At 49.4% G+C, this 25896-nt stretch overlaps 1 protein-coding gene across 24 annotated transcripts in view; it reads right to left on the bottom strand.

Annotated features, from left to right (window-relative positions):
- Positions 1 to 25896, bottom strand: part of LOC144137655 (bromodomain-containing protein 3-like) — a 90445-nt gene that overhangs the window by 45368 nt on the left and 19181 nt on the right. For 23 of the 24 annotated variants that reach the window (XM_077669664.1, XM_077669683.1, XM_077669636.1 and 20 more), the window contains 7 exons: positions 20192 to 20473; positions 17349 to 17402; positions 16937 to 17038; positions 13819 to 13947; positions 9824 to 10021; positions 9142 to 9634; positions 8688 to 8990 (listed from right to left, as the gene is read on the bottom strand). In XM_077669664.1, coding sequence (XP_077525790.1) covers positions 8688 to 8990; positions 9142 to 9634; positions 9824 to 10021; positions 13819 to 13947; positions 16937 to 17038; positions 17349 to 17402; positions 20192 to 20473 — 1561 coding nt within the window. The remainder of the gene's footprint in view (positions 1 to 8687; positions 8991 to 9141; positions 9635 to 9823; positions 10022 to 13818; positions 13948 to 16936; positions 17039 to 17348; positions 17403 to 20191; positions 20474 to 25896) is intronic. The other variant, XM_077669603.1, reaches the window with a different exon arrangement.

Raw genomic sequence — 25896 nt, 5'->3', positions numbered from 1 at the left:
CGAGACCTGTTTGGCTTTTTTACTTGACACCTACACAGTTTTGGTTGGCAGTGTGGCCACTTTTTTGTAGTTTTTCGCACCTGATCCGAAAGTTCGCTCATCCCGTATTTTTCACCTGATATCTCTGGTATGGGTGGGCATTCTTTCGGAACTTTACGGTGATTTCCTTTCAAAGATATATCAACCTGCGACGCAGCCACGACTTCCCACTCGAGCAGATTGGCAACGCCGACCATTCACCAAAAAGGTGATTGCCAAGTGAGCCCCCGCACCAGAGGAATAAGAAAGCTAGGATAACCATGATGCTAGTCTGCACTGCCAATGGGCGCAAGTTGCCCCCTCCATCAACCTGACCAGAAAGACTTGTGCCGAAGAACGAGGTGTTCCCTCAGAACATCCACATTCGTTGCCAGGAGAAGGGGTGGATGACGAAAGAGCTTTTTCTCGAATGGATAAAATCTGCGTGGTGCCGAAGACCAGGGGGCACTGCTCGCCCGGAGGTTAATGCTGGTTCCCAACGCCCCCACCGGGAAGTTAATGCTGGTTCCCAACGCACCTTCGCCTGAATTGTGAACACCTTATAATAGAATAAATACGGTATTACAGCCAGACAAAAACCAATGGCTTATTTGAAATCTGCATGAAGGAAAGCGATCACTTTCTGAACATTCAAACCTGCAGTGCACGTAAGAAAAGTTGTCCCGAGGAGTGCCTCCTAAAGGGTATTTACAAACGGAAGAATCCGCCGCGCGGCTCCGAGGAGTGCACACCACGCAACCCCTATGTCACGGCTTCTCACCGCTCCGCTCAAAGGTCGGAGCTTTTGCTCTCAAGCTACAAACGATCCGATCCTTGGTGGCAGAGGTGGTGGGATTTCGTTGGCTCATCAAGCAGCCGGTTGCGACTTGTTCTAAAGCAGTTCCAGGGACTCTACTTTCATTGCTTTTTATTACACTAGAAATGAAAACGCGCCACGCACACAACAGGCGCACGAGGAAGCTGCGTATACCACCAGCACGGTCACTGTGCAAACAGCAGCCGCGGCTGCAACATGGCGCAGCCAGGCACCGGTAGCTCGAGCGATAGCTTGTTACCGCTCCACAAATGGGACTCAAGGCGCAAACATAGCTGTGAATTCGAGAAAGGAGATAATGATGCGATGGCGGGTTGCATTAAGAATCGCCATCTGCACCGCTTACGAGAGCGGCAATCGAATACCCGCCCCAGTGTCAAGCCTAACATCTGTAGGCGGGACCTGTAGGCAGACCAGCCGGCTGCTCCCAGCGCGCGTCTCCCCACCCACTGCCTCGCGCCTCGTTCTCTACCCACGAAAGCAATTAGCACTCGCAGCGCCTGCATCATGTCCACGGCCAATTTTTGGGCAGCTGATGAGATCAGTACACAGAGACTTTAGCAAGACACTGCCACCGACGCGGAATCGACTACGCTACGGCAGCTCTGCTCTTTCGGCGAGTGCAAAAAGCGATATCTGCCGAATGGTCGCAAAAAGCTGGCCAAGAGGAAATTTGTCACGATCTCCCTTTGATTTCTCCGCTGAAATGCTCCCTCGTGGGAATACCACTTTGGCTGCCCTTCCCTTCATCCCATCTAAACACCAGTGACAGAAGCCTTTGGTGACCCGAACCCTGACATACAACTCAACTTCTGCCCAACATATTGCCAACCACATGCCTTAACTAATTCCCATCCCGTATATTGCACCAAGACCTCGTTACCGGCGCTTACAACATGTTGAAGAACATTGCCTACAAACTATAAAATAAATGGAGAAAAACAATTGAAAGTTCAAAAACACATTGACAGTTAAACCTCACAATGAACACTGATTAGCATCAACGGCCACTAAATATGAACTTTGGTTGGTCATGCTTTATTACAGGGGCACCTATTTCTTTTTTATACAAAGCCTAAGCCGCGAGAGCCACACGTGATAAAGCAAAATAAAAAAAATGAAAGCTAACCCTTTTTCACACATCACAGCTTTCTTCAAATAAATAACGCAGGTCTGTTTTGTCAAATGAACTTTGTTCTATTGTAATTTCACATTCTCATGTTCCAGTCCATTTAGTTTGCAGCAAGCTTTCGAATTGAATATTGAAGTGATTTAGGAAAAAAGAGCCGGATATCAAATTGAATATATTTTTTACGGGCCTCAAATTTTTCCACAGGTTGTAGTGCTAAAACAGAAGCTACTTCGCATATTCAGGTGTCGTGGCGTCTTTTATTACTCAAAGAACTGGTATGAGGCGGTAACACTTCAGGAATCCGAAGTGGCCACAATACGCATTTGAAGTCAAGGACGTGACGGAAGCCCGTCTGGTCGGGATGCATTTTGAAGAACAAAGACAAGGACGCCGACCAAATAAAACTGAAGGAAAGCGATCACTTTTGAACGATTAGCAGTAGAGTTGCTGTTGCAACCATAGGCAAAGACTAGATAGCACCTCTGAACTCCAAAGCGAGCGCTTTGCAGGTATGAAAAACGCCGCAGAATCGCCATCATGGACCGCAATTAAGGCCCTTCTTCGGAAGCACATGGCGACCACATGGTGTGAACGATACATTGCGGAATGAAGGCTCACACTACAGTCGTGCACGGCGTGCTCATGCAGGGCAGCTTGTTACAGTACCGCAATCTGGGAACACAATCAGACATTCCTCTGGAATATGCCGCGGAGGGGTGGCTGCACTGACACTGGCCGATTTGCACCGACCGCTCATTGGCGCAACACAGGGGTAGTAAAACTATCACCCCCTGTGGTCTAGAACGTAAACAAACGAAGAAAATGCAATAAACATACACCAACTGCATGCAACAAAAACAAGAAACTAAGTTAACAAAGGCGCTGCCAAAAATACAGCAAAAGTGCCGGCGACTGCCTTAGTGGAAGCTTTTCAACATGTAAACATCCGGTCACTGAATTCCAAAAGGCAGCCAGAGTCGATGGCATGGAGAAAAGATCTTATCGACGCAATGGCAAATTCCATGCTGCTTAAAATTGGCCTCTACAAGGAGCGCCCGTCCAAAGCCCGATTTGGATGGAGCTTGCCAGGTTCCCGAAAAATGAGCAGTGCGTTAGCGTGCACCGACATTTCTCGCTTTTCCAGGCTTATTCGGGAAATCTACTCGACCATTCGAAAACTCGAATACAGTCGAACCCCGCAATAACGAAACCGCCGGGGAAAGCAAGAAAATTCAATTTTGCGGGAATTTCGTTGCCGCGAGAATGAAACATAAACGACCGGAAAATTGGCTACAAACCAAAAATTTATTTCCTAAAGTCGGTTATATTACTTCGTGAGTCTTACCTTGCAGCCAACGTCACAGTTCAGCTATTACTGTACAAGTGGTTCATTGCTAGTCGTCGTGCGCGCCCAAGAACGAGATCGTGTCAAACGCATCCAAAACATTCCGTGGGTTCACCTTCTCTGCACGTTTTCCGCCCTGGCCCTCGGCACCGAGTACGTCCGATCATGCAAGTGGAGCCCAGCTTCTTCTGTTTACGAACTTTGCCAGACAGAGTGGCACCTCGTTGCACCAATACTGTTTACAAAGCTTAGTGAGCACCGCTTTCTAGACGTCCAGAAAGGTCACAGCTGTCGCTGTTTTGTTTTGCGCATGTGCGCCATTGAAAACTGGTGGGATCCTTGCTTTTCAAAATGGTTGAGCTAGTTGCAGGCGTTTCCAAACTCGTCGGCGCTATCCTCCCTTGGGCCACTGACTTAGGCGATGACGGCTGCCTTATCTCGTAGCGATAAAAACCTCAAGTTTTGGGCTAGCGAAGGCATCTTACTGAGAGCAAACATGCCAATCGCCACACACAAACAACAAACGCACACGCTCTGTTCAGTGGTAGTGGGCTAGCGTAGCCCAAGCCAAAGCCGCGACTTGAGTCACCATGTGTCGCCCCCTGGTGGTGCCGCTGCAAGGCTGCCTCCTCGGCCGCCGGCTGCGCGGTCTTTATAAACAAATATGGTGGCGGCCATGCAAACGTGCTGTGGCTGAAGTTTACGCACTTTGAGTCCAAAAAAAATGCACTTGAGCACTTTTTGGATACAGTTACCCTCCAATGGGTAGGTAAAATGCCGACCAAACTTGCACCGAATTTCGTTAATGCGGGATCAGTTTCCAAAAACGTTTCGTTGCCGCGAGATATAAAATACATGGGCGTCTATGGACGTTCGTCGGGGATGCGAAAATATTTCTTTGCCGCGGGAATTTCGTACCAGCGGGATTTCGTTATCGCGGGTTTTGACTGTACTCAAATCTCGTTACTACAAACCCCCCATCAACGAATTTCTCAAATTTACAAATTTCCCTCCTGGCACCACATCCATGGCACAGCCCATTGATCGGGGCACTGTTCACTGCATCAAGGCATGGTATCAAACCCACCTAGCTGAATGGTAGTTGTTCGATGTGCAACAAAAGAGGGACTCCATTATAGACGTCAAGTTTTCTGTTCAGGTCCTCTGTGCTGTACGGGACCAGCCTGAACCAAGCACACTACAGAACTGCTTTCGAAAGGCTGGCTTCATTCCAAGTGAAGATGAAGCAGTGCCCACTACTACTGTGCCAGATGCCAAGACGGAACCAAGTGTGGGAAGCTGTGCAGAGGAAATTTGGGGGACGACAAGAGTTCTCGGAATACGTAGGTGTTGATGCTGAACTTCTGAGTACCGAACAGCTCACTGACGAAGAGATGCAAGCCAAAAACTGCCCGCTGCCGCAGACCAAGAAGACCTGGATGAAAAGGGGGAGGAGGAGGAGGGTGCCAGCCTGGATAATGCAACCAGAAGGTGACCACCATTTAAGCCCTGGAGCAGATTGTGTTTTGAACAGAAAGGTGCACCGGACAATGTCTGTCGCCTCGTGATGAAGGAGCCTGCGATTGTGTCAGAAGCTGTTAAGCGCACCTGGCTACTTCCACAGTGCTGAATAAACAAGCTCTTCTTCGTGATGCATGTAATTAAATCTTGATCTCTTTTTTCTTTCCCTGTGTACTTGTGCTGCTTTTACTGTTAATACATAAACTAGCTCAACAGCTAACAATTCTGCAAAAAATTACACCCCATTAAGAATGTCTACAGAGTTTACATCATACCAGATATTACAGACCCCATTCATGACTACAGAAAGTCTGTAGTAACAGTACCTGGATTCTACATACTTCTTTTATAACAGACCAAAACCATGGTCACTATCACGGTCCATTGCAACGAACTAGCACTAACTGGTTTCTTCAAATAAAGAAGCTTTGAAGTAAAAGCAATTTTTATTTGAGAGTTTGCTTGTCTGCAAACGAATCTACTGCCAAGGTACGTCATTTTCATTCCTAGGTTTGAGCACAGGCTTATAACCGGAAATTTCATGCAGTCCCGCGTGACTCGCAATATTGTGACTAGACTACCGTAAATATTCGATTTGCAAATCAAATTCTTCCATTCTTCAGAAACAAACTGGCTGCGTCCATATGTAAACAAACATCACGTGGTGCCGATCGACCAATGAAAATCCTGGCGACACATAACAATGAGAGAAAAGAGTGCAGATACTCTAAAAACCTTTATTTAGTGACGCTAGTTGGGACCTCCACTGCTACCGCTGTGCAATCGACACAGCAGGTACGCATGATGTGGCTCCCGGGCACGCTGGCCTAAGCTGCGTTGCGTGGCACCGAGGTATGTAAACACGGACTGTGCCTGTGGTTGGGCAGTGCCTCACAGGTGATTCACTGGACGACAGAAGCCTCACACTTGCGCATCACGTTTACTACTCAGGTCAAACCACTTGTCCAACGGCCACTCTTCGAACAATAGTCACATTTGCACAAGTGAGCGACTGTAGATTAAAGGAGCCATGAAGAGAAAATACAACTTCGTTTAATTTAAAAGAACTAGGATTCAGCATCTCACTCAGCTCCATTACAGCCACAAAAGATGTTTTTTTAACGAAAAAAAAGCAAGAAATATTTAAAAACTTTCAAATTTTGCGCCACAGTGACGTGTTATGAGCGAGAATGACGTCACATGGGCCAACAATAAAACATAATTTTCAGTGCGTTAACTGCACGTTAGCATTAAAGTGATGCGGTCAAATGTAACTAGAGGCCCCATTACAGACGTCCAGTCATGTGTCGTCGCGACAGGTCAGTTAGGCGGCCGCCAATCGCACAAACAAGGTTTCGTGACGTCATAGAAAAGTTGCGGGAAATTGGCTAGGGGGTCGCGACTGCTCCACACGTTTTCTTTAATATCTCCGTTATTTGTTTGAAGATTGCGATGATATTGGTATCGTTGTTATCGGGACTAAGCAGTCTTTCTAATAAACCCAACTTGTATTTTGTCTTCATGGCTCCTTTAAGCACTGCAGACCTTAACCTGTGCCACCCAGATCCCGTATCACAGCGCACTTTCGCTCAAGCGCACTACACCCTCTATTATGCGTGCACTAAAGAAGGCTGTCTGTCTGCGCCCTCATTCTCCACCCAGGCAGATGCTGCTGGGTTCCTTTGAAACACTGCTGACCCAAAATTTCCATGCTGAGAAAATTATGTGAACAGCCCACTGTAGGGATGTATAACGTACAACCGTGTTGCATAACGTTTTTTCAAATCAATTTTAAACATTTGCACGCACAAAAAGCTGACTCCCTTTCGGCATAAGCACCTGCGCAATGTGATTCGAGCTTGGCAGCCAAAAACCAAACAGGCTGCGTGCACAACCCGTTGGGTTGTGCACTTTTTTTACCTGTCTCTTAAGCACTACTTGAAACCAACAATGCTCTTTTCTGCACCCCCAACCAGTTCCCCAAAAACTTTGGTTCAAACTGGACAAATGATCCAGAGGGTTGTGGGAATTACGGAGGTGCGCCAGCTTCCTATCTCTCTCGGCTCGCCGCAGAGGCGAGAGGGGGAGGTCTCCTCGCGGCCCGCGCGTTTCCCCGCTGCGGGAGGATGACGACGGGGGGGCACTGCTGACCCCCTGACGACCGGTTTTGCCCAGAAGCTTCAGGCGGGCTGGTCTGGGGCCGACGAGGGAAGGAAGAGCTCTTTGGATACCAGCCATCATCGGGAGCGGCTGTAAGTACGTGTTGCTCCTTTTTGGCCTTCCTTTGTCTGCCCTCGCACCCGTTTCTCCCGTCCTGACTAAGGTGGTCTTGGCGGTAGTAGAGCGACGCTCCCGACGTCCCTCATTGCAGTGCAATAAACGTCGTGGGTGATTTCCGCGCCCTGTGTGTGTTCCTTGCTGTTCACTGCCGCTACGCCAAGTTGGCAGTCCGTGGCGGTGTTCAGCAGAGCTAGCCTTGCGGCCGACTCTCGAGGATCGAGCTAGGCCACCGCAAGAACCCTGGTCCCCACATTTTTGGCGACCAACAAAGGGCTTATTTTCAAGTGAATTCGAGGTTCGCTAGCTCCGAGGAACATGGCACATGATGAGCTGGTGGATTTGATGCTGTTGGCCGACCTTTGTGATCATGCCCGGGAAGTCCTGCGATGCTCTGCATCAACAGCGTCCTCCGCAGCCGCAGGAGCGGCTTGGGTCCCCCTTCTCCACGGCCCCTACGCAACCGCGAGTGCGGCTTGCGTGGCAACGAGAATTTCTGAAAGTTCCCAATTCCACAAGCGCTCTACGTCAGGTGATGCCGCGCGTTCAACCCCACAGGGTCTTTGTGTTTTTCTCGTCAACAGTGGGCTTTCCTTTTAAATGCAGAGCATTTCAGTAACTCACGATGTCACCCGCATTGACGTCCGTAGTCGTAGTCCGCACCCCTCCCCCTACACTATATAAAAAAAATACTATCCGGCGCCTGGTTTCGATCCCTCGACCATGCGGGCGGAACGCAATGTACATGGTGCTCTACCCACTGCGCCACAAAGCCGACACAGAATGGGAGGCTACGAACGCACCTTATATCCTTGACTCATTCAAACTACGTCAAGAAGCTGCTCATACAACGCATTCACTACCACCAACTCCCCAAACACTAAACGTTAACGCAATACACCCACCCCCTATGCGACGCATTTACTCGAGTCCCTCTCGCGGGGAGATGGGCCCAATTTTTTTCTTATGTAGTTATAAACACACTCGGGAACAAGTGACCATTTTGCATTCATAACATACACGTGTCCCAACCAGATGGCTCAGACACTCTTCAGTCCCTTTCTTAGCGTCCCGTTGAGATTCAAGCAGCGTGGTTGGACCTGCACTACTAAAAACGCCGAAGGAGCTAGACAGACCACATTCAGCATATTGTTGCTTCACGTTTTCTTGGAGATGCATCAAACTGCCCACACCCCTCCTTGAACCAAACCGAGACTGCCTGTTTAGGTTGCATCTGCTGCATAGTCACTGTTACAAACAGCATTCCTGCTGAAGCTAGACGATTGAAACACACACGATTGTGTGAATGACCGAAGCTTTTGGACATCTCAAGGCATTCATAGGGTATGCGGTTTGGACTTGGCATCAAACAGGGCCCATCGTTTAAAGTTCCAAAATGCAAACATAGCGTTAACTTCAACCTTTGCGCAGCCACAAAATCCTGCGAAAACGAACCAAAGTGGCCGGTTGGGGTTTGTTTTCTCATTAGGCTCCCAGCATGCCTCCCTCAGCAATGACAACCACGACGGGCGGGAGCGACATCGGCCAAGGGGACTCACCCTTCTTGAGCGGCTTCTTGGCCGTGGTGCCCAGCTGGCCGCTGACGTCCTGCAGGCGCTTCTCGAGCTCCTGCTTCTTCTCGCGCACCTGCTCCTCCTTGGACTTCCCTGCGGCCAGCTTGCTCTTGGACGAGTACGGCTTGCGCGGCTTCTTGCGCAGGCACGAGGCCACGTACGACTCCAGCTCGCGCAGCGTCGACGGCTTCAGCGTCTCAAAGTCGATCTCGATCTCGTCCGGGTTGGAGTCCCGCAGCGAGGGCTCCCGTGACTGGATTATGTGCACCACTCGGCCAAGCTTGTCACCTGCGTGTACAGCGGGGGCAGTTCACTCTCAAGCACAGCCGGCCAACGACATGTACCACTGACAACGCCCCAGTTCAGTCCCGTGAGGCCAGTTCCTCGGCTTCCCCCTCCCTAACCCCCCCGAGCGAGCGCAACAAAGGAGCACACCCACCGGGCAGCTTGTTGATGTCGAGGCTGAGCTGGCGCTTCTCGTCGTAGGACATGGGCTTGGCGTTGTCCTCGTCCTCGCTGTCGAAGGCCGGCAGGCTCTTGCTCTTCTTGGACGACTTGCTGTTGGAGCGCTGCCGCTTCTGCTGGCCCCCACCCGGCTTGGCGCCGCCCGAGCCGGCCCCCGAGCCGGCCGAGGCCGCCGCCGCTGCCGCAGCCTTGGCCCCCTTGGCCCCTTTGGGGGCCTTGGGCGCCTTGGCGGGCAGGGCGGCCGGCCCAGCCAGGGCCGCTGCGGCCGCAGCCTCCGAGCTGGCCGGGGCAGCCGCCACCGCCGGCTGGTCCACTTCCATCTTGACCTCCTTGGGCTCGGCCGGCTCGCCAGCGGCCGCCACGGGCCCACCCTTGTCGTTGCGCTTGGTCTTCTTTTTCTTCTTCTTCTTGTCCTTCTTGCGGCTCTCGGCAGCCAGGATGCTGATCTGCTCCGTCACCTTGCGCAGCTGCACACCCCACACCCCCTCAGTGGCCACGTCGCCACACGCACACACCCCTCCTCTCGGCAGGGGACAACAGTCAGTAAGGTAACGCAAATCACGCCTGGTGTTGCCACCGGCTCAGATGACACGCAAAAGAGGTTCTCATCATGCACGCCACCCCAGCCCCCACAACAGAGGAGAAGAGGCACGCACCTGCTCCTGCAGCTGCTGCAGCTTGCGCTCGCGCTCCTCATCCGTGTCCTCCGACTCGCTCGACGAGGAGCTGGCGCTCGAGGAAGAGCGCGAACTCGAGCTGCTCTCCGAGTCCACCCGGTCTGCCTGCGACACCGGCTGCGGCTCGCTTGGCGGAGGCTCATCGGGCATCTTGGCATACCGCATCTCGAACACGTCCTGCGTTCACACACGCACACGGCGGCTCAGACGGGGGGACCCTGGCACCCATCCAACACGCCACCACAAAGAGCAGCAGCAACAAGCTCGGGTCATAGATGGCAGCCACTTTGTCCACCTCTCCAAAGAGTGAGCATTGGTAAGAGTGAGCATTGGTAACAGCATGCGTGAGTGAGCATTGGTAACAGCATGCATGCGTTCATTGTGCGTGCAGCAATCGGCACACTTGCTCTCAATCAAAAGCGGACGTTTGTACCGCTACAAGATAGGGCAGCCGCCATTGCCCAAGTCAGTAGCTCAAGTGGAAGACTCTGGGATAGTGCCAACGAGTTCGGAACGCTCTTTAATGGCACACTTGCGCAAAACAAAACTGACAGCTCTGGCCTTTCTGGACATCAATAAAGCAGTGCTCTAGTTTTGTGGACAGCACTGGAACAACAAGGTGCCACCATCTGGCAGAGTTCAACAGAAGAAGCAGGACTGCACTTGCACGATCGGACATACTTTGTGCCGAGGACCAGGAAGCAAAACGTGCAGAGGAAGCAAACCCACGGGACGTTTTGGATGCGTTTGACACGATTCGGTCGTTCTTAGGCGTGGACAACCAGCAATGAAGCACTTCTTGTAGTGTGAGAGCTGAGCCTTGAGTTACTGCAAGGTGAGGCTCGCTAAGTGATATCCTCCTTTCGGAAACAGATTTTCAGTTTGCGGGCGATTTTACTGTAGTTTATGTTTCATTCTCGCGGCAACAAAATTCCCGCAAAAGCGAATTTTTCGTCTTTCCCTGGTGGATTTATCAATGCGGGGTTCCACTGTACATGGAAAGGACAGCCGTAGTAGATATGTAAGAGCCAAGATCCCAGGAACTCAGCAAAAGAAAATTTCCAGTATGGTAAAAGAACTTGGTTACAATTTTGAGTATACCGGGATGCACTACTGCTTCTGGTAATTTACCCCTTGGTCACCTTACCTAACTGATACCCCTGCCACACGGCAAATTTAATGTCCTTCCCGTCGAATGTCATTCGTTTGACTTAATGGCTTTTCTTGACGTGCTGCTACACGGCCAAAATTGATGTCATTTGCCAATGATTGCGGTTTCCATTGGAAAGAGCTCGCGTAGAGAAAGTATTTTAGTAAGCGCTTTAATATTTGCAAAAACTGAGCAAAAAGAGCTTAGGCACCTTCACTGAACTTTAGGCACAGTTGCAGCAACTTACTGAACATGATTAAACATCATGAGTTAAGCCAAGTCAAGCATAGTAGGGACACCAGCCTATACTAGCTAGACTAGCAGCTCTTTTACAACACTATTCGGCTGGTTTCATATGAATAAATAATTTTAAAAATATACGCATGTAAGAATTGTAATGGCAGTGACACTTTACCCATCGTTTTTGGGTGGGCATTTGCACCAAAGCAGGTGTTGAGAATACATTTGCTGGCAGAATGCAGTCAAATGGATCTCATTAGGCCCATAATGTCATTTTGATCAAATGTTGCTACAGTTTTTTGTGTGGCCGCAAACAAATGTTATTTTGAATGAATGACATTCGACGGAAATGACATTAAGGGGAGACGTGGGTCTTGAAATGAACTTTTTTATTAATTAGTCTGTGATAATGAAAATCACTGTGCATATGTGTTTTGTCTTCCTTATTTCAAATATGTAATTAGTTTTCAAGTGGTAGAATTATTTTTTGAGTTATAAAGAAAACACTGGAGCCTAATTAAGTAATTTCTTACGGGCCTTTAAGGAACTTTTTATTGAATATTTTTTTAAATAAATGGTATGGATGTGTAGCTTAAGACCTGCCATGCATGCTGAAGCTATTTATATTGCTGTAAAGATAGTTGATTAGATAGAATTAATCTAATTATGCCAAGTACAGTTTTCTGAAAACTTAATGACCTCTAATTATTACTCATAACATTTATTTGAGGCAAAATGAGCCAATTAAAATAGCTTCAGCATGCAGTTCATTTTATTCCGAATTCAACGGTATAACACTTGTAGAAATCCTTTGAAAAAAACTACCTCAAAACCCCTGTAAGGCTAGGCACATATGCAAAAAAAGGGAAGCTGAGAAAATCGCAGTTGAAGTTTTACTACAAGTGACAGTTTTATCTATTGAGCATATGAAAAAAAGAAAGGTTCTAGAATGTAGCTCGCGTTTCGCTCAACACGAGCATACCAAGTTTGCTGAAATCAGTTGGTGGGAAAATTATGAAATCCTCTGTCTACAGATGGCACCTGGCAGAAAAACTGAACAAAAGCAAAGCCAGAACGTTGCTTCAATTTTTATGCTGTTGGCATCGCGCCGTCTCTCTTTGGCGACTAGGGCTGAGGTGCTGAGCGTGCACCACAGTTGTAAACGCTATTTTGTTATGTTACTGCTTCATTTGTAGCAATCAAATCGGATTTGCATCGCGTAAAGTGAGTTGCAGCAAAGGGGCTGGTAACGGAATGCCCGCCACTGTTCTGTAACGTGCATGCGCTTGGCTAGGTGGGATACCCACGTTTTCGGTTTAATCTACTCGTATATCACGTCACCAACGCACATTGTGCACAGTGCGAACATTTATAATTCTCAAATCGCTCATCTATATGGTAACCTGCCGACGAGGAAGCGCGCGCCGGAGTGCGGGCCGCACCGCCGCAGCATCGTTGATAACAGAATGAACACACTTCCCTTGCGACGTCGGCATGCGGCATCCTCCACTTTATCATTTCTTTTCTTTCTATTTGCTGCTGATCGAAAGATAGATGCACCTTAGTGCCCCCGCAGGCGTAATCATATCGCTACGCTATCGTCTCGGCAGCCCGCGCGGGCGCTAAGCCTACCTCCGTCTCGGCGCCGTTCTCGCAATAAGTCGTCGTCACAGGAGCAGAAAATCGTATTTCAGGCGCTTTTAATAACGCCTGTTCTTCCTTTCGGTTATCGATAGACATCTTTACTTTATTTTTACGCCATGCGGGGCTTTTGCCGGTCCTCGCATAGACGAATACATGAGCCGTTGCCCTGTGATGAGAGTGCCGAGCAGACGACCCACGGCGCCCAGCCAATGAGGTTGCGCCCTGCGGTCACGTGCAGTCAGTAACCAATTAGGCGGCGCGATCCGTCTCTTTTCTACACCGGTTTTACTCGCAACCAACGGACGAAACGGAGTGGTTCTGGCGGGGAATTGAAAACGAAAAGACGCGCTTTCGAATGAGACCAAGATGGACGCCGTGGCGCATGTAGAACCCGAGGGGCGAGTCGTCGAAAAAATGCTATTTTCGCGTCGAATCTTGGCCGATTTTAGCGGGCGTCGGTGCTATAAATTGATATTATGGCTCAAATACGTACTCCTGGGTCTGGATATTTTGCTAACCGGTAGAAAAATAGCTCTACTTTCCGAAAATGGCGATTTCTAAAAATCGATTTTTTGGCCAAATTTCGGGATTCCAAGACCCGCGTCTCCCCTTAAATTTGCCGCGTGGCAGGGGTATAAGTTAGCAGTCAGGTCCTACCTTAAAGTAGACTGGCGCAATTGAACCCAGCAGAGGCCTTAACCCCACCTACAAACGTGCTGTAACTTGCTTCAGCAAGTTTACATTGCAAAGCAGTTTTCCCGAACCCTTTTGGAAACATTGCAACATGCGAAAATTGGCACCAGCTGTGACTGCACTGTTGTGCTTGACCCGTGAACAAAAACTTGGATGTTTGCACACCCCTAGGATTTCTTCAGCAGTCCTTTCGGTGCCTCAGGGCTCCTAGCGTCCCCCTTGCCCTGAAATGCCCGCACGCCCTCACCTGCAGCTTGCGAGCCATGGCCACCACCTCGTGGTCAGGAGGATTGTACTTGTAGCAGTTGGTGAATATTAACCGGACATCGCCAGCAAACTCCTCGGGGCTCTTGTACTCCCGGTTGTCCATCTTTTGCTGCGCACCAGAGAGAGAGAGGAGAGGCCGCCTGTCAGCCCCCGCACACTTGCTCCCTCTGGACAGTCCCCTCCACTTCCCGCCCGTCCCCGAAGGTGCCCCCTTGGTGCAGGCCTCGGGTCAACAAGGACCCCCGGAATCGTACCCACTGACAACCATAGGACTAGGTGGCGAGTGCCTGCCTTGCCCATGACAACTTGCTACGCAGAGTAGTAGCCTGGTGAGAAATCCCGTTTTTTGACATCAATTTCCTAGCTCATTTTAGGTTTTTTTTTTTTACCTAAAGTGAGCGCGCACACCAGAAGGGCACCTAAAGTGACCACGCACGCTCGCACCTTGATTGCAACAGTAACTAGTACACGAACATGCAGTGTTCAACAGTCAAATGTTTCTATCCAGAGTAACACAAGGCATAACTGAGCTACTGGAACACTATGTACACATAAAGTCTGTCATAATCTGAGCCACGGCATTTTATAATCTGAGCCAGGCTATTTCTTAGACTGGCCAGTATTTCTCACAGCATGGCCATTGCATCCACTTATACCGAAACCATGCATAATGGTGGTGCCATATAGGAGGACTAACAGTAAACAAGACAGTCCCAGACCGCTGCAAACTGAACGGTGTACTAAATACATCACCTCAAATGTCACGAAAAAGACAATTTGGTGGGAGAATCAAAAATTTTAACTTAAATTGATTTATTTCTTAGTGAACAAAGCATTGTTTGCTGCTGGACAAGCGCTGGGGGCTCTACAAAACACCAAATCTTTCGAACAAAACAAACCTGTATTTTGTCTGCATGGCCTCTAAGTTTCCAACTGGGAAATGCGGCATCATTGGGTACCTTTTCAATGCTTTCGACATTTTTTCCTCTAGACACAAATGCTAGAGGAGCAAAGGAAAACGCTGCACAAGAAATAGCAACGGTTCGTTCCCCTGCCCTGCCCTGCCCCCCCCGCGCACACTTAACATTCGTCATTTGCGTAACCACAGTATGCTTCATCACACTGCTTGTAACATAAAATACCACGTCACCAGGCTTCAAACGCAGCAACAACTCGGCAATAGTTGAATAATCGCAACACCCACACACTCCAGTCTACCCAAGTGATTCAATTCTATTCCAAGACTCCTGCACAAACGGAAGCGTCCATGACACTGCCACATGCGTTATCCGTGTGGAAAGTTATCCTTGCACACTCTCCCATGTTTGGCTTCTGCCTCGGTGCAAATATTCTTGCTCTGGCAATACTTTACAGAGGCTGTCCTATGGTCTATGGACACTGCTCAGTCTTGCTTTTAAGTTGGTTGGTTATTAGTGGTTTGTGTTTTGATGAACAACTTGTAGTTTATGGGCGAGCGGAGATTACGTGATTGTGTACAAACAGTTGGTGGTTGATGTGGCCAATCAGCGGCCCAGTGTGTGTGCGTGTGTTAGCTGCGAGAACCAATAAAGGAATATTTAAAAGGCCGTTCCTATAAATACTTTGAATCCCACACACGCACCTTGTTTCTGACGACCCCAACTACTGGCACTAGTGAGAGTAATCTTTGTTTCACAATACTCAATAATTTCAGAAGTTTACCGCTCTTTTAAAAAGCACATGCGCTGACAACTCACCGCACCTCTTGTTCGCAACTAAGAAACCATTCAGAAGCTGAGCCCCTGAGGAGGCCGCAAAGAAATAATGTGCCAGCCGTGCAGAGTTTCCTTTTACACAGTCGAAATGTCTCCCGTTTTTCGCACGGGCCTCAGTCAAACTAGTGGGTGAAAGCAATTCCACATGTCACTCACTATATCTACCTCACGTCAAGTGAAAACAATGCTTGGGACCTCTGCATACCAGCACGGAACACGCTGACCAAGCCAATTGCGGGAATTTTCCTTGGAATCACAAACAGCGCCATCTCCAGAGCTTCTCTAGCCGTTCTCTGGTCGTGCTGTGAAATCAATTCTCAAGTCCGAGCTATAGTTTGGCAAGGCTAAGAGAAGCACAGTGGTCAAGGGTCGCGGAAGAATGCAAACCGTCACAGAGCTTAACTCATGCTTATCTCCTGTGCCTGCCCACTGCTGAGAAATATCGTAGAATCAAATCCGGACATCCAATGATCGTTTTGAGCCAGCTCCTGCCTTATACTGATTCCCCGTACAGCCGCAGTTACAGCACCTTCCTCCCAGCTTCGTTGTGTAGCAACCTTGAGGGCGTAACTACATGGTTATTTTGCAGCGCACAAGGCCAGTGTAGACAGCCAAAAGAGTGTTTCAAAAGCACGTATGAGTACTCGTATTTCCTGTCCATGAGTGTTTCTATAGAAAAAGTGCCGCCACAAGCGGGTGCACGTTCTGCTTCCGCAGTGCAGCCCCACACATGGGGGACGCGTGGCCGCTGAATGCCCTCCAATTGGTGGCAGCATTCCTGGCAGAGTGGCCTTTGACCCCAAATGAAACTTCAGCGAGAGTTTCATAACCAGAAAAGCATTGGAGTCTGGTAGCACCAACCTGCAACCTGTCTTCCCTATCTTTTCTGAGCTACAGAAGCAGATGTGCCGTCATGTTTTGCTGGTAGCGTTTCCACCACCGACTATGCGATCGCGGGTTGCTGGTGCAAGCTATGTCTAAGGCCCTCCCTATTAGTGCATTCGTCCTCCATCCAGTAAGCATGATTGCGGGCCGTATCCTTTGCTTTGTTTTCTTCGAGCTATTGAAGCGGAAAGTGCTGCCATGATATGCCGGATGATGAATGCCCCGCCACCACCACTTCCGCAACCATGTCGTCACAGCACACCTGTACACACATGGTTATTTTGCAGCGCACAAGGCCAGTGTAGACAGCCAAAACAGCGCTTCAAAAGCACGTAAGAGTACTCGTATTTCCTGTCCGCGAGTGTTCTTGGCAAACGCAACACAAATTTCAAGCGGAGATAGAAAACCAGCGCCTCAAAGGTTGGCACCCCGAGGTGCGATGAGGAGTGGCCCGCTCACCTTCACGGTGCCCAGGTCCATGGGGTGCTTTATGATCTCGTGGTAGTCGTGCAGCCCCAGCAGCTCCGCGTCCACCGGCTTGTAGAAGGGCCACGCGTAGCCCTGCCGCCACGGGGAAACACACTTCAGCCACACGGGGCACCGCCAGCCCAGTGGGAGCATTGCGTCGCGAAGCCACCCTAGCGTGCTAGTGAGTGTCCCTGGCCATGCTCGCAAGAAGCCCTCCCCCCCGCAGACAGCCCAGAGGAAGGAGGAGGAGGAGGACAGTGAGAGAGCAGCCTGCGTCTCTCCCCCCCCTGGCAAAGCCCCGAGAGGTCTGCACGGGCAGTGCGGCCCCTTCGCCACCCCGGGGGAGGGGGGAGACACAGACGGGGGCAGCCCACCCAGAGAGCAACAAGGGAAGAGCACTCACGGGCCTGGGCTGCTGCGCCCGGCGGGGACGTCTCGGGCTCGGCCCCGGCGGGCCCTTCAAGAACAAATGGCACAACACCCCCGTGCAGACCTCCGGTTAGCCTCATGGAACGACAGCAACACAGCAGCAGCAGCATTAACACCGGCCGCCCGGAGGGGCCCGCCAGGGGGGCCCGCTCCGGCGCGGCCACACACACACACGCACTCACCCGGCCGGCACGAGGACAAGGCAGTGGGGGCTGCTGTTCCCCCCCCCCCCGACCCCAAATTGCGGCGCCAGATTCCACACTGCGTTGAGCTCGCACCGAGCACGGTCACACATCCAAGAGCCCCACTTGACAGATTCAGTCTCCCATCAGCCTGAACGTGCACCAGAAGCCCGAGCTGGCACTCAACCTTCGGGGCCTCCTCGAGTGGCCGAGTGTGCTGAACAGCACTCTCCAAATACCGCGGCCAACCAGGGAAGGCGCGCCACAGAAAGACGCGCAAGCACTCCGCACCAATTCAGTCTTTCTCAACGGGGGCGCACAAAGGGAAGGAAGCTCTCGGCCACTGTTGCCGAGGGTGGTCACGAGAGGAGCTGCCACTCTGCTCAAGCACGCTTTCCAGGTTACGAACACACATACACCCTGCCGCACAGGAACACGTCAGTTCCCTCCTAATGCACAGTGTGCCTTCTACACGGGCATGTTGCCACCTGCTACACCTTTTTCTACGAGTACTCGTGTTCAGGTAACAAATGATGCTACCTGGTAGACTTTTACCCCATAGCAACTACTGTGGGGTGATTAACTTTGACCCTTTGATGCCCAAAACTAATTTCTCGCTTAAGATTGCCAAAACATTTAGGATCTAAAAGGACATCCCAAATATGAAGTAGGTTCATTAGGATGGACACAATAAGGTGTTGCTTCTAAGCAACGTCGGACACTTGCTCTTTTATGTTTCAGTTGAACAAGAATGCTACCTTGTTCAGCATCTACACGCTCATTTTATGGTTGGAGTCGAGACCATAAATGTTGAGTTTGCGTTGTTCTTCGTAATAACAACGAAATTGCACAATTTTGCTTACTCGTCACGAGCCGCGAGGCTTGATGCGAGTCAACACACATACACAAATCTTTCTTTGGCACAGAAATGTACATGCTGGTTGTTTTTATTTTATTTTATTTTTGAAGGTCGGAGTACCTTCGTCTGTGAAGATATGGCGTTAAATGTCGAAGAAAACATATTGTTTGGGTTGTTACTCCTCAGCAATGCTGGGCATCACAGGGTTAAGTAAAAATGCTCGCTCTTCAAGCAACGGCTTCTTAACCTGCATGAGCTGACCATCACAGTGCCTCACAGACACTCACTCGCAGCAATTGTTGTTGCTTCTCACTGTACACAAAAGGCAGGAATCAGTTGAAATTTAGCAACAGGCATGAGAAGAAAAAAAGAACCAAATCAGAAGCTCAATGGGAAACAAAATCAAACTTCCACCTGGATATGTCTTGCATGTCTTGGATAAGTATGGGCAAAGTACACAGAAGTCATCTTGCAGTTGCTTTCAGCACACACTAACTAGAAATTGTTTTTTTCTTCTAATTAGAGTTGAGAAGCACCATTTTTCTATCTGGAGCTTCCACTTGAAGGTACTAGCGCTTGGGATGTTGCGAGCCATTTTACCGCTGTTACACAAACATAATTCTCCAAAAAATGTGAGCGCAGTTTACCTACGAGACGAAGGTGTTTTGTCCTAAACTGCAAACAGTGACTTAAGCCACAAAAGTGAAAGATCAGACGAAGAAAGGAGAATGGACAAACAGGTGAGAGCGCCTACCGGATTTCCTTGCAACTACAACTTTATCACATGGACGTCAACGTTCACTGCCAAGAAGGAAAAAGCTAAGCGAGCCTGAATGTCGTGCCAGCATTCCTTCCCGCGGAGAATACATCCCAAAAGAGCACATTATATCTCCATAAGACAACTGCATTGCCTTTCACTACTCCACTCAGATGACAGTAAGCCCGGACACTCATTGGCATGGGCCCGGTGCCTCCCCGTCGAGCCCCCACCTGACAGCACAGCCTCACTTGGTGTTGCACTTTTTTGAACACGCAAGGGAAATTGCACTCCGTGGATGTGGCCAAACAGGGGCCTCTCCCCGCCAAATTGACACCAAGCCCGGCCACATGGAGAAGCCCAGCCTGTCACATGCGCACCGAAAGGAAGACGTCCACCAAGAGCCCCCCGTGAAACCTTCCACAAAACCTGCTATACTGAAGAACCACGGAGGAACCTCTCCCTGCCAAAGGTAATAAGGCAATTACTGAGCCTCCACTCAAGGCCCGCTTGCCTCTCAGACCTACGGTCTTCAAAGACAAACCCTCTCAGTGGGACCGCAAAGGGCAGTAGAACCCTGAAGAGTCCACAGCACAAGGGCACACTACAAAAGGGGGGGGGGGGGAAGAGAGCTGCTTCTACAACGCTTATGGGGACACCAACTTCCGGAGCTTTTCCCAAACTGCACCACAACGCAAAATGTTACGGTATACTTACATTGGAAACCTGATGAAGCAGTAATTGCAAAAAAACAAAAAGGAAAATTTAATCAATCAGCTATCCTGTATGATCCCCAAAACGCACATTGCAGCAACAAATCTCGCCTGCAAGCCGAAACTTTCGTGGTCTCAGCAATTACTTTTCATCTGAGCGCAACACGTTAAGCCAAAACTAAGCACGCACAAACTTTCAGCTGGGGCCTTGTGTGCTTAAGCTACGCCCCCGTGGTGAGCTACACTGCAGCCAGTGCGCACCAGGCTACACTGCAAGAGGAGGAGCAGGAGGAAGAGCGCACTCACGGCATGCTTCTTGGCGAAGAGCTCCTTGAGGATGGAGTTGCAGTACTTCATCTGCTCGGTGAGCTTGCCCTTCTTGGGCTTGGAGCTGTGCTGCTGCGTGTCCGGCAGGTCCTTGCTGGGCTTCTTGATGGGCCGACCGCTCTCGCGACGCGTCGACACCTTGGAGCTCTTGGGCTCTGGCGGCGCCCCCACCGCCACCCCAACGTACGAGGGCCCCCCGGCCGGGGGCTCCAGGGGCAGAGGGGTGGTCGTGTCCGCTTTTCTCTTCACCCCCTTCTTGGCCTGCAGCACGCCACCCCGCTGTTGGTCCCGCTCTCCCACTTGTTGCCAGAGAGAAGAGCAGCATGCAGGTGACGGCCACTACCCCACTGACCCTCCAGCATTGGAGAGAGACTTTGCATTGGGACATACATTAAGAGGAGGGAGGAGGTGGCTGTGAGGAGCTGGCGTTATATTTTTACTCACACTCTTATTCGATAACTTTCAGGGGCATTCTCATGAAAATGTAAAAGCAGCCACTAATGAAATGTGAACTGCAAATGTGAACCCGAAGGCATTGGTCCCTGGAAGTAAAACGGCATTTGCCTAGTACCTTGCAGCACAATGCATGTGTATACCCTGGTTACGCCATCATGAAATTTTAGATCAGATTCACATTTTATTCCACATGCATATTCTGCCAATAGTCCACTAATAACCACACTGGACAACTAAGTTTCAGCGTGGCAAGCTCAGAGGGTGTGACTTCATGGTGTGTACTTGACTACGTGCGGTTCACACTGCGTCGCTGCAACATGTCCACGAAAGACCAATGCCTTTATTATACAGGGTGGGTTTTTCACTTGTCTGGCAGCAACCAAGGACAAACGCTGCCCCCACTACCAAGCCCTAATCAGAGAAAATGGAAGCCACATTCAGGTCCTTGCTGGGTTTCTTGATGGGCCGACTGCTCTCGCGACGCGTCGACACCTTGGAGCTCTTGGGCTCTGGCGACGCCCCCACCACCACCCCAACGTACGAGGGCCGAGATGGATCACCAACACTTGCCAGCAAGCCTTGTCCAGAGAGGGCGAAAGTTTGAGCGAGTTGGTGATGCCTCATCGGTTATTACACAGGGCAAAGACGGGAGGGGAACAATTTCGTTTTCCACACTTGCCCTATTACGACGTTCCGTCACCAAACCTTGGTTGAAGTCTACGCCTGTCACTGACCTTCCTTCCATCCCCTTATCTGGTGGCCACCAAGGCACTAGAACTTGTCAAGGTTGAAAGAAAAACACCCTCTGTGTTCACTGAACGTAAAGTTCATTTCGAAACATGCAAACTTGGCACAATGCCTAAAACGGCTCACGCGTTGTACAGGGTCAAAATTTTTTAGGCTAAGCCGAAAATGTGCAGGCCGCAAAGAATTGTACAAGCTTACGTCCTGAGCAAGGCTGAAACGTTTCATGCCGGAAAGCTAGAGAGAGCAGCTTCCTTGCTTACTGTCGCAAAATAATTCTTACATTTAAAGTGTAAGTTCATTCTTTCAATTTTGTGGTGCAGTAGGCTTAGGTTTGACCTAGAAAACTGACAAAGGGTGTAAAATTAGGCTTGCTCAGGCACCAGACAAACCATTGTCTCCTCCACAGTCGTGCTTTCGCTTGTCGCATCAGAGGCGGTGGACTACTAAAAACATGCTTTGGAGAGAACCGACCAGCAGGCTTTGGGAACAGTTTATTGTGGAATGCACAGGGGTTGCAACCCCTCAGGGTGTTGCTAACAGCCTCCCCGGGTGGCTTTCCGCTGCTTCGCTCCAATTACCTTCGGGCAGGTGGGAGGGGATTCCTTATCGAGTTGTCAGAGATTTCTGTCACTCAACCGAACAACCGTTTCTTGTGCAGGTTGACGCAGGGTTCCAGCCCAACACTGGCTGGCCAACAGACCACAAGTATGCACTCTGGGATTAAACTGAGAAGCTAGATTTACATGTTGGTTGTTGCTCAGCTGTATCTTCCGTTCCCTAATCTGAGGTTACAAGATTTATGCAGAAGTGGTAGCAGACTTAGCCTCTTGGAGCAGCTCAGGGAGAATGCTGTTGTGGAGCAGTAAAAGGAGATTTTTGGAGCCCCTTTGGAGCACCAAAACCTTATTTTCGGAGCACTGAAAGTCTGTTTGGGAGCAAATTTCTCAATTCATCATCTATTTGCAATTTTTCATTTCCGGTAAACAAAAAACGAAAATTCATATGGCTTTTTCTCTACTTTCGATCAAATACTGGTCTGACAACTTTTCCTACAAATTAGAAAAATATAAGTTCCCACAAAGTATCACAGCTGACAAAGCAATAAAAAAAATTTCATTACCTCACGCTTTTTGCTTAAAAACTTTTCATCCTCCTACCCCTCCTTTAATTACACCACCATTACAGTCATCAGAAACAGCCAAGAGAAGAACAGTGTTGAAAATGGCGTATCTTGCACTCAGGATTAAAGGTTTACCTTCATTCTACACCTAACAAGACTACACCAGGGGTCGGCAACCTTGCGGCCCGCCAGGAGGTATTATGCAGCCCCCGGCACTACCTCATAACTCCCCCCCCCCCCCTTTGTCACTTCCTATCTGAAGGCAGACATGGCAGTTTTGACCTCAAATGGGGTTAGACAGGAGAAAAAAAAGTTTCAAGTTGACATTGTCCCCCATCTTTTAGCTTTTGTATAGCCTTGTCAATCCAACAAATGTTTTCTCTTCTCCGGCAAAGCACCCCCCTCCCCCATTTGCCATCTGGACCCCGCTGTGTCGACTTCATGCAACTCGCCCCCCCCCCCCCCTTCAAAAGTTTGCCGATCCCTGCTCTAGACAAATGAGAAAGTATCAAAAACTGAGGGGAGGAAATTAAAAGAAAAGAAAAAATAAGAGGAACTAAGTAATTTGAACTAAACCTGAACTAAACTAAATAAATGCTCATTCATGAAACGACGGAAAATAATATCCTAGCGTATTATTCACAATTGACCAAATGCATTTTTAACTGGTAACTTTTTGGCACTTAAAGCTTGCCACCGAATAAATGCTGAGAGGGCTACAGGGGAATGAGCCTTTGTCTGAGCTTAAAGAAGCCATGAAGACAAAATACAAGTTTGTTTTATTCGAAAGATTTCGTGTTTTATTGGCGGTGAGATGTTTGAGTGGTGCCCCCTGGCCCTGACGTCAGCTTAGGGACTCGTGCCGCTGTCGTCTGCTACACCCGCGCCGCTACTACACTCGCGCCGTGTGAGGGGCAGCAGTGCATGTGCTAGAACCCGCCCGTTTTGATGCTTCAGTGCATTAAAAACTATTTCTAGTAATGCAGTTATTTTTGCCAGCTTCTGACACCTCTGAATAATTTCAAGCTGTATTCTGCACAAGTCTGCAACATACGAGGAGCGAGATGAGCAGTGCTCAGTGCTCAGAGCTCCTCGATAAATATTCAAAATGCGTAGGCTTCTTTACAGTATTTTCGAGGTGCTCTCATGAAGACTCAACAGACTAATGCTACGCACCAAGCAGCTAGCCCCTACACGGGCATCGAACAGCAAAAAATAAAACGGCTGTCGTCTATTTCTTTCATTGTTCACTTGTATCGGACGATTTTTTTTTCCGTGCCCAACGCATTAATCTTTCTGCAGCTTCACAAACGCCTTATTAGGAGGTTTGGGGATGCTTGGGAGACTCACAAGGTACGTGTGGACCTTCACAAATTGCCTTTCGTTATGGCTACGTGCTAGGAGGTTCATATCAGCAGCTTGCGTTGATTATTCAGATGAAGTGAGGAGGTTGGTGCTACGCCCCAGCGCAACGATGCTGACAACGTTGTCCACAATACTTGAATGCGGCTTTTGTGACCCGAATTTCTATCGTAACCATCGTTATCGTCCCCTGCATCTCAACCCGAACAGTTATGAAATTATTACGGAGCTGAAGGCTTGATATACTCGGTAACGAACGCAATCAATCGTATACATGCCGGTTTTCAGTATAACAGGAATCGAAACCGATGAATATGTCCAAGCCGCTCTTTCTTGTTTTCAAACCGCTTCAGGCGTGAAGAACAAATCCTGGCCTAATCAGGATGGCGTTTCATGAATTTACTCTCTTGTCCTGGATTGAGGAGCCCGCCGATTTTACTGCGAAATAGTTTTCTGCTCCTCCTCTTCCTCCTCCTCTTGAGTATAGCTTTACTAAAACGCGTATCTGAATAATGGGATGATATGGCCGTGGGAAATGTGCAGAACATCCCTCCAAGTCTGAAAAAACCTACTGTTACTGTATTTTTAACGTACACGTTGCTCATTTTGCTCAACAAGCCCCCATACTGGTTGGAAGCCTGGTATAAAACCAGCACGCGCCTATACACACAGCAGGTTATTTGGAACTCAACATACATTTTTTGCGCGCCATAGCGCATGTCGGCATAGTACTTTCATGCCATGACGAGCATAAACTGATGTGATACAATACTTTCGAGCGTTCGGCAAGGTTGCAACTGTTTTACCTTACATACTATTACCGCGAATCGTAATGCCTTCTGTCAAAGCCGACAGGCCCAAACGCCTGGAATTTGTTTCGGTCTTGCATTTTCGCTGTTGTCGGCTATTAAACTCCGACTGTTACCTTTGTTAGAAAGATTGCTGAGTACAGAAGCTGATGCCTAGCTCCGAATCTTCACGCTCCACACAGGAGCGGCTTCACAAGGAATGGGACGACGCCGGCAATGTTTCCTTCCAGAGCGGTATCAACAACTATGCTTTAAATCACGCACTGAGCTAGTGCATGCGATTTGAAGTCTTTTATTACGATAAAAAATTGCGGACACGCAAAATCTGCTGCGTACAAGCATCAAAAGGTAAACGAGCGCAAATAAACAGCCAGGAGAGCGAGCCCGATTGAAGCAGACGACAAATGCGAGAATCCCTAAGCCGACGTACCGGAGGCGCGCTTCGCAGCGCAGCCCGTGTTCGCGCTCACCGCCAACAGCGTCGCCAGTGCTTGCGCGGCAGCAAATGATGCCGTATTCACCGAGAAATTAATTTGGGTTAAAATTTTGATTCTCCCGCCAAATCGTGTTTTGGTGACGTCTACAATGAAGTCATAACGGCGCGTATACAAACAAATTTCCACTGCGCCATTCGGGTCTGCATCCTTGCTGCCGTCAAACCTCCCAGGTGGCGCTAGCATACTCAGCACTCCGCCGTTGCTTTGTTTTTGACCGTATTTACACCTGGCTTGTTTTTGTTACGGTAGAAAGCAATCGCTTCGTGAAACATGGGTATGCTTGACAAACAGGGTCACGTAAGGCAACGTCGCTTACGCCAATCGGCCAGCGTCGTATAAGACAACTCCAAAGCGTCGGACTGCTGTGCAGCTAAAAGAAGCATAGTGCGCCCAGTACCAACCGCAGTGCGCATCGGTACTTCTATGTTTACGTGTATTTTCGTAACTTTTGTTGTTTACCGCACCCTTCGTACTGCTGTAAGATGGATATGCATTGCATTTGGGCGCAAATGCAAGCTTGCTGAACGAGCGTTAAGCAAGCTTATAAGCTCTGACTAAATTGCGTTTGCTTTTGCCGGCTTCAGCCAATCGCACAGCTGAGTTCATATGACATCATAGGTTCTGTTGCGGGAAATGAGCTAGTGGGTGGCATGGCCATTCCCATTTTCCCTAATTATAAAGCTTATTTGAGCG

The sequence above is a fragment of the Haemaphysalis longicornis genome, unplaced genomic scaffold (genome assembly GCF_048455015.1).
Source record: "Haemaphysalis longicornis isolate Haplotype H1 unplaced genomic scaffold, Haemaphysalis longicornis Haplotype H1 scaffold_1, whole genome shotgun sequence".
NCBI lineage: Eukaryota > Metazoa > Arthropoda > Arachnida > Ixodida > Ixodidae > Haemaphysalis > Haemaphysalis longicornis.
The sequence above is the reverse complement of the archived record's forward strand: the minus strand, read 5'-3'. Positions and strand labels throughout refer to the sequence as shown.